Consider the following 13,793-nt stretch of genomic DNA (forward strand, 5'->3'; position numbering starts at 1 on the left):
AGCCATTGGTTGAAGTGTTTGATCATTTCATTTATCTTTTCCACACATTGTGATGATTCGTTGCTCTGCTGTGTATTGCATTGGAAAGTTCTAATGTGTGAAGTTTTGCACTCAATACATTTTTCAAAAGTCAAATTATAAAAGAATAACATTGGAGTATGATTTATGATTTATTTTAAAGAGTGTTATTAGTTGGTATGTTGAGTTTTTTAGTTAGAAATGTATACCTGTTTGAACTTGGTTTCTAATCTATTTATGGTATTAATTTGTTTTCAAATTTGATTGTTTCCGATTGATTGACTTGGTGGATTTGTGGCTTTGAGTGTTACAGACAATTTGGCTTGGTGACTTTGAGGTATATTATTATAAATCATGTTGATTAAATCCCTACTAATTTGAAATCTCATTAGTTATTTTTTATGCAATCAATTTATATAGACTTTGTATGTTGACCTATTCTTTTGAATCTTTGATTTGTTTAGGATTATTTAGGAGCCCATTTCGCTATTATTTAGGAGCTCTATTTCGGAGGATGATTTATGATTTATTTTAAAGAGTGTTATTAGTTGGTATGTTGAGTTTAACGGTTAGAAATGTATACTCTCAATTTTTGGTGATAAATAAAGTGTCTAGAATAGCTTAAAACTTGTGGGACACACTTAAAATAAATAAGTTTTAATTTTTTTTTAAAACTTCTATATTGTTTGTTAAAAATAATTTTTAATAATTAATAAATAATGTGTATACCTCACGTGAATCTTAAACTTAAATTTCTATTAAATAATTTTTAATAGTTGCATAAAATAATTTATATTATATATAATATAATATATATTGTATGATAAAGTGAATCTATTGAAGAACTTATAGAAGAAGGAAAAGTTGGATTTTTCTGATCATGAGGGAAACATAGAGGGTCTCATGTGAATACAATTCTTACACTATTTAAAGCTGGACAACAACAATTAGTTCAAAGATCATAACCTAGATACTCATTTATAGGTACATAGCCAAGAATCTAACACATGGGCTGGTTTGATTTGCGTGATACATGAAAAGATGATGGAGGTGCGTGACACTCTGCAGTCACAATCATCTATGAGCGCCTCTGCTTTGAGTACTATCCCGAGAGAAGAGGATGACATTACTCTTGTTGAGACGATCTTTGGATGTCATCGAGGCTATCAGCTAGGCCTTGGTTGTAGGATTCGCACGAGGGCGAATTGTGAAGCGGCTGATGTACCTCAACCAGCCCAACCACCTCCTACCACACAGGACATGCAAGAGGTGAGGAAGCGACTTCGAGCCATAGAGGAGCACTTGGCTAGGATTGGTGGAGTCTCGGGATCTGGATCTTCTCAGCAAGGTCATGGTGCTGATCCTACAACACCTAGTTAAAAACATTCATATTTATGTATCTTAATTTTACTATGATAGTTACTTTGTCATAAAAATATTTATAGTAAATTTTTTTGTGCATAATTGAAATTCTCTACTTTTTCAAATCTTTTTTTGTAGTATATATAATAGTGCTTTAACGATTACAAAATAAAATTTGCTTAAAGGATCACAAAAAAAATATGTAAGCTTAGACGATCAAAAAAAAAAAAAAGAAAGAAAAATGAGGACTTTTAGCGACAACATGTAGTCGCTAAACATGTCTCATGTCGTCGCTAATTCCCAAGAAAATCTAGCAACCTTGGGGCAAATTTCAAACTAACAACAATGAAAAATGAGGACTTTTAGCGACAACATGTAGTTGCTAAAAGAAATAGCGACAATAAACTTGCTTTCGTCGCTAATAAAATCCAATTAGTGACCAGCCTTCAGCGATGACGTCACTAAAAGAATCAACGACGATATTTTGGGTTTATCCGACGACCAAAGTCGTCGCTAAAACCCCTCTTTTTTGTAGTGTTAGACTTGTGCGATGGATCTTCTTCGTTTAAAACAAGCTTGAGTTTGGCTTCATCGTTGAGTCAGGTTAACAAGTCAAGACGAGTAATTTGTTTTGAATACTTCCTAAAATAATGTGTTAAAATATAGTTTAAGAATTTTGCATTCGGAAAACTTAAGATATAGATGTTTTATCTTATTCATGTAGCTAAGTTGTATTCACACTAATATAAATGTTATTAAAAGGTCTTTATCTTGTAGTATCAGTACAAATAAAGGTACTCTTTAGTGAAAATATTTTAGTCACAACATATATTTTGTGTGACTATGTAACGACCAAATATTACTAATAAGGCTTAATGGCCTTTATTAGTGTGTCGGGAGGGAATAATAGGTTTATATGTGATTTAAATTATTTAATGCATGATTATGTGATAAGCATGCTTATATGGTTATATGGATATGTGAGATGCATGATTATGAATATTAGTATGCATGTAGGCCCTGTTTAGATTATAGGGGCATATCTATAATTTTGGCCCGTTGAGGGCATAAATGTGATTATATGTGATAAATTGTTGAGACAAAATTATTATGTGGATATATTTGCAGCGTATGGTGCGAGACAGTCCTAGTGAGCGGTTTGGCGAAATAGTCACAGTGGGGATTTATACCCGGCTCAGGGGAGCTTGGGAGTATTTTCAGGAATTTAGGAGGTATATTGGGGATTATTAGACATTAAGTTAATAATTGGTAATTAACTAGATAGTAGGATTTAAGTGGTACAATTAGGAACACTTGAGGAATTAGTGGGAATTGAGAATAAATGACCATTATACCCCTAGATTAAGTTATATATTAGTTTTATTGTGGGAGGGTAAAAAGGGCATTTCCTAAACTAAGGATATATTAAGCTTATCCTAAGATTAAAACAAAATGTTGTGGAATGACTGAAGAAAGAAACTCATAGAAATACCCTATCTTCCTCACTCTCATGATATCCCCTTCTTTCTCTCTCATTTGGGGTACTTTGAAGCTAAGGGAAAAAGGGAATGTGAACTTCGGTGTTTGACTGTGTATTTTGGAGCTTAATTGAAAAGAAGGCTTAAGGAATTGAAGCTGATTAGTCAGAGAACTCAGCTGAGAATTGGACTATAATTTGAGGTAAAAACTCTCACCTTAGTCTCTGATTATTTATGGGTTTTTTTGCTGAGTAGGTTAGGTTGAACTTGAGCTTAAAGCATGGATTGAATGATGATTTTTGGTTGTAGGTTCGAGTAGGAAAATTCCAGGAGTTAGTACTGTGATTCTTGTTGCTGAATTAAGGTATTGCTTCTTGTTTTGTTGCTGGTAATTATAGGATGAAATATGTGTGTTAGGGGTGTAAGTTCATAATTTGTTTAGTGTGGAGTTGGGGGGGGGGGGAATTTTGGGTATTGGTGAGTTTTTGGCTGGAAGAAGTAGGAGGAAAACCCAGGTTTTCCCTGGGTTCGCAGGGCGCGCTACAACCCAGCCTGGGGGTGCCACAGCGCGTGTGGCCCTCCTAGCCATGGGAGCTCTCTGTCTTGGGGGCGCGCTGCGACTTGCTTGGCCAAGTCACGACCCGTCTCCCCTTTGGCGTGAGAGCTTTCTCTCTGACTTGGGAAAGTCGCAACTTGCAGAGCCAAGTCCCGACCCGCCTAGGGGTTTTGAACTTGGAAGAGTTCTTAGTGTCGTTAGGGCTCGGGGGTTCGAACCTAAGGGCTCGGGACAATTTCTACTGCCCGGTTTAGTAGAATCTGAGGTCCCGGAAGCTACCTTTGTTACCTAAGCATTTTATTTCTGATTGGAAGTTGATAGATATCAATAATTCTAGTGACTAGGTTTATCACCCAGGCTCGAGGCTAAGGATCGTGCTCGGAGTCAGTTCACCTTTTCTGCTCGGAGTCAAAGGTAAGAAAACTGCACCCGGTTATGTGGTTATGTTGGGACTAAGAGTTCTCTATATTTATATCCAATGTCATATGATGGTATTATGTCATGTGGACATGAGATAAACGACCTAAGAGTGCTGGAATTAATATCGACGCACATGGACGTGGCTCGGCCATTGGTAGTAAAGGTCAATTATATAATCACTGAGCTCGGCCTAAGTGAGCTGGAGTCAGTGGGATAAACAGAGGGTGCGGCCTAAGGGCGTCGACCTTGGATATTGAGTGATATGGTTACTATTATTAATTTGATGATCATGGCATGTTTATCACCTGAATAATTGATTATTGATTTGCAGATTGATATTACTGATTATGTGAACATTGTGGTCTATTGAGTATCTGATTGATGATTTATGTATTATTTGACTATTGATAATTGTGTATGCTCTGTCATATAGTTTTCTTGCTGGGCCTTGGCTCACGGATGCTATGTGGTGCAGGTAAAGGCAAGGGTAAGCTGGACCAACGAGAGCTCTAGGGATGGAATATACATAGCCGGTTGCTTGGCCTCCACGGCCGAAGGATGATACAGGGATAGGAGACCCTAAAATGCCTATTTTGCCATTAGATTGGCTTATGGTTGTTTATAACCTTGGAGATTTTGTAAACTGTTCTTAACCCAGATTATTTTTTGGATCCCGTGTAACAAACATTTATTTAAATGAAAAATTTGTCTTTTCTGACCAAAATCTTTTAACCTTAGTTCAATAATGGTTTAGCAACACATTTTCAAATAAATGACTTGATTAGCAAATCTTGCACATTTATTAACGCACAGTGTAACGGTCTTAGTTATCCAGTGCGTTACTGACTAATACCACTTTTACTCACAACAAAATATTCTTTGTGACTAAAAAGTAATACTTAATTATAAGTTGTCATTAATATAGTTTTGGTCACAACTTATTACTTTTAGTGATAAAATTTTTTTTGACTAAAAATACATTTAGTGACAACAAATTGTGATTTTTGTGAATAATACTTTCAGTCACAGACTTTTTAGTGGTGATTTAGGTAAGATGATTTTTCTTTAGTCATAAATTTTTTCACATGTAGTCACAAAAATTATTGTGATTAAACTAAGATTTTGTGTATTGTATGCTTGTAGATACATCTATAACAAAGTGAATTGTGTTACTTTTATGAACAAGTTGACGATATTGAACGGTTATATGTTCATACATTGGAAGATGAAGATGGAAAAAGTGTGGTATTACTTTGTATTTGCATTGTGTGCTGATTTGTATTTCTCTATTTTGCTGCCTCATTTTAAAGTTTATGATTAGGTTGATGACACTCTTTTCTCATATTCTTTTTAACATAATCCTCCGTGTTTGCTTTGAGGTACTTTGATTTCTATCAAGGGACGTCCTCTTTAATTTATATATATCTACTATATAGAAGCATTAGAAATAAAACTATTTACATTTATGTGTATTTGTGGATAGTTCTTTGATCAACTTATATGCTTAAAATTGTTGAATTTAAATTGTAGGAAAACTGTTTGTTAAAACCTCTCAAAGATGTAGTGGGTGGGAGATCAAAGATGTTGAGATAGAGCAGTAGCTGAACTAAAAAAGTTGCTTTCTCTACAGAAGCAAGCTTCCGATTTACAGGTTTTCTTATTCATAAATATATATATTTTAAGTTTAGTGGTAACTTTTTTACATGGACCAACAAACAACATGGTGATGACAGGATCTATTCGAAAATTGATAGAATAATGGCTAATCAAGCTTGGCTAGATGTCTTCTCAGCAGCTGAAGCAATGTTCCTTTCTGAAGGTATGTTTGATCACTGTCCCGGACTACTTATAGTTTATCAAGAGGAGTTCAGTGGGAAGAAGCCGTTCAAATACTTCAGAATGTGGAGCTCTTTTCCTGGTTTTGGAGATCGAGTAAAGAGTTGCTGGAATCATCATCGATCTGGAACACCAATGTATCAAGTGGTCAGTAAACTTAAGGCTTTGAAACAGGTCTTGAAGGAGATAAACAAGCTGGGATTTTCTAACTTACATACTAAAGTTGAAAGTGCTCGTGTGAAATTGCTGGAATCACAACAGAAGCTGCAAGTAGATCCGTTGAATCAAGAGCCGCATTCTCAGGAGCTTAAAAACAGAGAAAATTTTGCAGAACTAAATAAGGCATATGTTTCTTTTCTCCAACAAAAGATAAAATCGAATTGGGCAAAAGGTGGTGATGAAAATACTTCTTTCTATCATGCTTGCATTCGGGAAAGGAAGTTGCAAAGTAGGATCTACTCTATTATTAATTCAGATGGAATAAGAGTGGAATCATCTAGAGAGGTAACTGATGCTTTCTTACTTTATTATAAGCAGTTACTTGGAACTAATATGGAAAAAAGAAGAAGTGTGCAAAGTACTAATATGCAGTAGGGACCTAAAGTGACACAGAAACATGCGGAATTGTTACTGAAGGAGTACACTCGAGATGAAGTTAAGGTAGCTTTCTTTGACATTCCCGGGCTTAAGGCTCCGGGGCCGGATGGATTTGGAAGTTTTTTCTTTCAAGATAACTGGAGTATAGTTGGAGAAGATGTCATCACTGCTGTACTTTCCTTTTTGCACTCGGGGAAGCTATTAAGAGAAATAAATTCCACCATCTTGACCTTGATCCCCAAATGCAAATGTCCGAACTCAGTGACGGAGTACAGACCTATTGCTTGCTGTAATGTACTGTACAAAGTTGCTACCAAAATCATTTGCTCAAGATTAAAACTTATCTTACCAGAAGTTGTAGCACAGAATCGGGGAGGTTTTATAAAAGGAAGATCTATTGCCCACAACATCATGATCTGTCAAGATCTAGTCAGACATTATGGGAGGAAGAACAATAAGCCTAGCTGTTTGATTAAACTGAATTTGCAAAAAGCCTATGACACCATAGAATGGAGCTTCATCGAAGAAATGTTGTATGCTTTTGAATTCCCAAGTAAGTTTATTAAATTGGTGATGACTTGCATTAGTTCTCCTAGATTTTCCCTACTGTTTAATGGATCCTTACATGGATTCTTTGAATCAAAAAGAGGATTGAGGCAAGGTGACCCCATGTCTCCATTGATCTTTGTGTTAGGGATGGAATACTTATCTAGGATTATGGGGAAAATTGGAGAGAAATATGGGTTTAGTTTTCATGAAAGATGTGCGGGTGTGAAGCTAAATCATCTCTCGTTTGCGGATGATGTGCTATTATTTTGCAAAGGGGATTATAGGAGTATATACTACATGTTACAAGGTCTGAAATTATTCTCCAACACCTCCGGATTGCACCCAAATCAGAAAAAGACTGCTGTATACTGTTCGGGCATGGAAGAAAAGGAAGTTCAGCGAATCATTGATGTTTCGGGATTCAGCCGAAGTCAGGTGCCATTTAAATATTTGGGAATTCCCATCTGTGCTAAAAGAATTTCAGCTAATGAATGTTCTCTGTTAGTTGAAAAAATGACAGCAAGAATAAAGAGTTGGAGTTCCATAAATTTATCTTTTGTGGGAAGAGTTTTGTTGATCAACTCAGTGTTATTGGCTATTCATTCATATTGGAGCCAGATCATGGTGCTTCCAAAGAAAGTTCTTAGAGAGATTGAAGGTGTTTGTAGGAGTTTTCTTTGGAAGAGTCAAGCTATTTACTTAGGTCTGGGAGTAGTGGCCTGGGACTCTTTGTGTCGGTCTAAAGGAGAAGGGGGCTTGGGTTTCAAGAATATTGTTGAATGGAATAAAGCAGCCATGATTAAATATGTTTGGGCAATTGCAAAGAAGACGGATAATATGTGGGTTAAATGGGTGCATGATGTGTACATTGAAGAAGAGAATTGGTGGGAGTATGAGGCTCCTATGCAAAGTAGCTGGTATTGGAAGAAGTTAGTGGCAATTAAGGAAGAAGTTAGAGCTCTCAAGGAGTTTCAGTATTTGCAAAATGAAGAGTACAAGATCTCAAAGGGGTATAAATTGCTAATTGATAATAGGGAGAAAGTAAAATGGGATAAACAAGTTTGGGGAAGATTAAATGTTCCCAAACATAGTTTCATCCTTTGGATGGCTATCCAAGACAAATTGAAAACAAAAGTTAGACTCTTTAAGTTCAAGGTGATTGATGAAGAAGTGTGTGGATTCTGTAATATTCACAAAGAGAATGTGGAGCATTTGTTTTTTCAGTGCCCTGTTAGTAATGCTTGTCTTCAAGAATTGAAAGTTTGGCTTGGATGGAATGTAAGGACTGAAGTACTTCAGTCCTTGATCAGGTGGATAGAGAGAGCTAAGCAGTCCAAGTTCAAGAAAATGGTTCTTGCAGCAGCATTGGCTTCTCTGGTATACCACTTGTGGCGTGCTAGAAATGAGGAAGTTCTGAAGATTAGCTCTAGTAGTCAAGAGGTGATTTTCAGGAGGACTAAAGAAGCTGTAAAGCTTAGAGTAAGTTGTATTATGCCTAGAAAGGTTAGTTCAGAGGATAAAAATTGGTTTACTGAATTGTAAATGAAAGAAAAGGAATATCAAAATTTTGTCTTGTATTAGACTTGTTAATACATGAAGGTCTTCTATGGAAGACGCTTTTAGGATGTAAAGGTTATTTGGAGTTTTGAATACACTGCTGATTCATCAAAAAAAAAAAATATATATTTTAATCAATGATTCAATATTATACTTCACACTTGGAATAGTTTTATTGGTTTGGGTCACTGATAAATTACTGTTCTTTGTAATACTTCTCCAATATAATATTGAGTGTTTAATTTCATTTTCTTATTAACCACGTTAGTTTTGTCCTCTGATTTTTATGATAGTGTTGATATTATATATGTAGTATATTCGTTAGTTTCTATCTGATCTTTATGCTAGTATTGATATTGTTTCTAGCTTTCTGTTCTCTTAGCTGAATTTTAATTATTATGTTTTATATGAAATTTCGAATCTCTATTACATTGCCTAGAATAATAAATATTGGGGATAAAGTAGCAGCTACACTTGGTCACAACAAGATTGTTGGAGGGGAGGCATGCTTCTTTTTCAAGTGCTTGTAATCAAGTAGATGCTTCACACATAAGAGAAATAATTTTTTTTCCTGAGATATGCTATCCTTATTATGGTGAAATATAGGATTAGAAATAGTGAAGTACTGAAGTTTATTATCTTATCGAAGTTTAGAATATATATCTTAATAATGTAGAGGTTTTAAGGAGCTGAGCATCATGTGTCTTTGTAGAAACTTTTCACCATAAAAAGAATTTAGTGTTCAAAATCAAATTTGTGTTGTGTGAATTATTTAATTCTTTTAATGTAATTTTTTGATAGGCAATTTTGATGTATATCACTACAAGAAACAAGGTTTTTGTCGTCGGCAAAAACAACTTTCACTGCCGCATTTAGTGAATTACGTCGGCAAAAGCAAATATTATTTTTTTAAAACTCATGGTACTTTTGCCAGCGCAACCCCGAATTGCGCCTACAAAAGTACCATCAGTTTAAAAAAAAATACCATAGACTTTTGGCGGCGCATTTCACCTAACGCACCGGCAAAAGTCAAACGTGTATTTTTAATTTGTGCACATTTTCGAGAAAGTAGGTGGGTAGACCTTTGCCGGCGCGTTTTGTTGCGCCGGCAAAAGTCGGACTAAGTAAAACGACACCGTTTTGTGCTAGGGTTTATTAAATACTTTTGCCGACACATTTTTAGATTTTTGCCGGCGCAACGAAACGCGTTGGCAAAAGTCATAGCGATATTAGACCTGCCGTGAGCCCTTCTTCCCCATTTCAGTTTTTTTTTCTTCAGAAAAAAGCTTCTCTCTCTCTCTCCTCTGTGTTAATGGAACCGACCACCCTGTGAGCCATAATCCCATCGTGGCTCAGCTCATATAATGAAGCTTCTCTCTCGAGGTTAGTAAATCAAATGAGAAATTTTTTAACAGTTTTAGATTTTTTTCTCTATATTTCGTTTTGTAATTGTATTTTTTTTTTTGTTATTCTCTCTCTATAAATAGGTGTTACAGCTCCAATCTCTCGGTGGAACAACTCCAAAGGTTAATTTATGTATATATATTTATATATGTTTATATTTATATATTTCGGTTTATATATATATTTATATCGGTTATATATATATCATTTTATATATATGTATATATATTTATATGTCCGTATATATATATATACATGCATATTTATATTTATATGTCTGTTTTTTTTATATATGTATATATGTTTGTTTATGTATATATGTATATATGTAAATGTGTGTGTATATATGTTTATTTAATGTTAATTTTTTTTAGAAAATTGATTAATATATTTGTATGTGTGTGATATTTGGTATTATAATTATTTTTTTCTGTTAAAAAAACAAATAAATCTATGTAGTTTTAGAAAAATGAGATTAATAATGAAAAAAAATATGGTTTTAGTATTTATTAAAAAAAACTGATTTGAGTATGTATATTTTTTAATTTTAATGCTTATTATGTATATTAAAAAATAGATTAGATTATGTATATTAAAAAAATATATATTATATTTTTTATATGAAATATTATTTGTTTATAAATATTTACTAAATAAATTGTTTTGATGTTACTGATATATAAAAAGATTTGATATATGTTATTAATCTTGGTTTATGTTGTGCATGGTATGAGAATATTCTGTATATTGTTCTGGGAATATTCTGTATATTGTGTGTAGTTTGCAGGTTTTATAAAATTTTAGGATAGTTTAAAATATAGCCGTTATGCTGGCCAAATTTCGTTAGTCTTAGGAAAATTAACATTAATTACAAAAATTATAGCCATTAACCTTAACTTTTATTTTAATGCTTTATATTTATTTGTTTCTCTTAATAACAACTATTTTTAAGATATATGACCTTTGCCGGCGCAAAACCTCACTTTTACCGGCGCAAATTTGCGCCGGCAAAAGTGAGGTTTTTTGTAGTGTATTAATCGCTATTAAAATTTAAATTTAAAAAAATGTAACTTAATTTTTTTAAAATATAAATATAATATGATGAAATTTTTAAATATAAATGATAATTTTTTAATAATAATTAGATTATGTATTATATATTATTATTATAATGATATTTTATAATATTTAAATTTATATTAATATAATTATAATATTTGAATTCATATTAATATAATTAATAAAAAAGTGAGATGATATTATCATAATAATATTTTATAACATTTGAATTTAAATTTATATTATAATATTTAAACTTATATTAATATAATTATTTTTAATTAATTTTTAAAGTATATTCCGCAAAATATTTAGAATATTCCCTTAAACTTAACGAAAAAAATTGTTAAATTCAAGAGTTTACGTTATATACACATTTTTTATATAGAAGATATATATTTTAGTTGCTTTATAAATAAATAAATATATTAAAATAATCTTAAATATACAAGGAAAAATATTACATTTTTTTTCCAAATAATTTTGCAAATGTTTCTGTAATTCTAAATTTGACAAATTTTATAGAAATATCTTTTTATTTAAAAGATAATTTTAAATTCCTATTATTGTGATTTTCGAAATGAATGTCTTGATTTAATTTGTAAGGTTGACATATAATTCTTTATTTACCTTGATTTAATCACAATATGTTTATAAAGGGAATTAATAAATAAAATATTATGTGCTTACTTAAAATTATTTCTGCAATATTTGTGTTTTATTTTTCGTATTGCTCAAGATAATAAACTTCAGGAAATACAATTTTTGAAGTAATTAATTGTTATTTCTATCTTGAGAAATTTGATCTGACACAAGTATTACCTGTCCTCGCCAAATCTCTTTCTGCCGGATCAGAATCATCTAAAAAAGGCAAATCTTCATTAATTAAGAATATCTTCAAATATTCTTGCTTTTATTAGAAGATTCTTTTTCAGTCTTTCTAAGCACCAAATGGACTCTAAACATGCTTCTAAGGCCTTGAGAAAATGTGAACTCTTTGGTGCATAGTTTGTGAGTGAATTGTAATATTTGTGAGAGTTCATTTTTGTATTCAAGATCATTCTATTCACGTGATCTTATAGTAAAATGAGAGTTTAGTTTTGTGGTGAGTTTATATCACTTTCATGAATTAATAAATGTTGTAATTTGAACAAAATTTTTATAGTCTTCGGGAGATGATTTTTACAAGGCTTGTGTTGGGAGGATGCAAGCACTCGCTGGTCATTAAAGAGAGTTCAAGTGGTTGAGCGTTTCAATCAGAATCAGATTAGTGAATAGAAGTACAACAAAGTTATAACATATCTCAAGAGAGAATTTTGTTTTGTTTAAGTCAATATTTTGTACTTGTGATTTTTTATTAATTGGTTTTATTCTCTCGATGTGGTTCCAAGAAGTAGGTTATCCGAAAGAGTTTTTGAACCTTGTAAAAATTCATTGTGTTCTTTATTGTTTTTACATATTTTTTATTGTGTTTAATTTCTGTCGTGACAAGTTCGTATTCTGTCATGACACATCTAAAATCTATTTCAGAATTTAATTAATATTCTCCACCTTAATTAATTAATTTAGTAATTATTAAAAACAGAATTTGAATGTGGAATGTTGTATACCTCAATACATAAGTTAATTATAAGGATACAGAATTAATGGACCAGCAAACATACAAAATATATAACATAATAATAAATATATCATATACGCACACAAAGGTACTAATTAGTGGTCATACACAAAGAAAAGGACCAATATTATTCAAAATCAATAGTTGGATGTAACTCCGATCATAACAACAAAGCAACAGCAGCCAGCCCAACGGAGATTAACAACCCACTAGTTCCGGTAGGCTGAAGAACACCAGATGTATCCACTGTGGCAACTGGTTCACCGATGTTGTCGGTGACGATGATGTAGATGCTGAAGATGGTTTTAACGACTGCGACGGTGATCCAGACGATGCTGATGCTATCGATGATGGTGACGACGAAGAAGAAGCCTGCATGTTAGGCTTTAACGCGACCGGTGTCGGAGCCGGTGAGCTCACCTTAGGAGCGAAAATTTTAATAGGAAGCAACACCCTATCGACCCGATAGATAGCCAGCTGGTTATCTGAGTAAACCGTTCCAAATATGGTTGTGTTGACAACACCAGTTGATATGTTGACAGCATTTCCGTCAGTAATAATGTTTAATGGGAAGTCACGAGTGTTGCTGGCTTGAGCGCGAACCGGGTTAGTTAGGGTTTGGAAGTTCTGTAGGGCTACGAAGGTTGGGAGGACGTGGTATTTAACCAGTTGGACTTTTTGTTGGGGAGAGAGTTGAGAGTTACAGCCTTAAGAGCTGAGAATCCTCCATTGGTTGGAGCCAAAATGGTGACGGTGTTAGAAACGTTCAGATCATTTTCGATCGGAGTGATGACGTCAGTGCCAGTTAGGAGGCGAATGAAGACGCTGAAGCCATCGGCTTTGTCGAGGATTTCTGTAACGTTGGTGGGTTGTGCTCTTCTCCTAGATTTGGCTGCTGGCGGCGCTTGGACTAGTGGCTGATCCGGTGATTGAGCTGGGGATAGAGATGAAGGATGATTCTTAGATGTGGATGGTGCCTGGGCAGGTGGCGACGATGATGACTGAGCTAATGTTGCAGTGCAGTGATAGAAAAGGAAGACGATTAGGCATGAAAAGGAGATCAAAGCCTGACTTTTCGTCATGGTTTTAAGTGCTTTATATGTAAATTTTTAAGTAATGTATATATATATCCTGACTTCTTTGCTATAAAGAATAACGTTGATAGAAAATGGTAATTAATGATAAACTTCAATGTAAGGATGTGGGTTTTTATATTACTACTATATAGCTCATATATGTTTAGGATAGAAATAAAGCTTGCAATGTTATTATCATTAATAAATTAAATAAAAGGGTGTAATATCACTAAAGTGGGAGCTAGCTATAGAGGGAATGC

The 13,793-nt window shown here is 33.5% G+C and overlaps 1 protein-coding gene across 1 annotated transcript; it reads right to left on the minus strand.

Annotated features, from left to right (window-relative positions):
• Positions 1-12,618: 12,618 nt before the first annotated feature.
• On the minus strand, positions 12,619-13,539 carry LOC133792077 (fasciclin-like arabinogalactan protein 12). Its single transcript, XM_062229984.1, has 2 exons — positions 13,260-13,539; positions 12,619-13,164 (listed from the first exon to the last, which is right to left on the minus strand). The coding sequence occupies exons 1-2, from the start codon at positions 13,537-13,539 to the stop codon at positions 12,656-12,658; spliced, it is 789 nt and encodes a 262-aa protein (XP_062085968.1). The 3' UTR covers positions 12,619-12,655.
• Between the last annotated feature and the right edge of the window lie 254 nt (positions 13,540-13,793).

Source organism: Humulus lupulus, chromosome 7 (assembly GCF_963169125.1).
Source record: "Humulus lupulus chromosome 7, drHumLupu1.1, whole genome shotgun sequence".
Lineage (NCBI taxonomy): Eukaryota > Viridiplantae > Streptophyta > Magnoliopsida > Rosales > Cannabaceae > Humulus > Humulus lupulus.

Excerpts from the sequence above, each read along its gene's own strand:
- LOC133792077 (XM_062229984.1), bottom strand. The coding sequence starts at position 13,539 with ATGACGAAAAGTCAGGCTTTGATCTCCTTTTCATGCCTAATCGTCTTC. Across the intron at positions 13,165-13,259 it reads CTTCATTCGCCTCCTAACTG|GCTGTAACTCTCAACTCTCT; the intron begins GCACTGACGTCA and ends TCAGCTCTTAAG.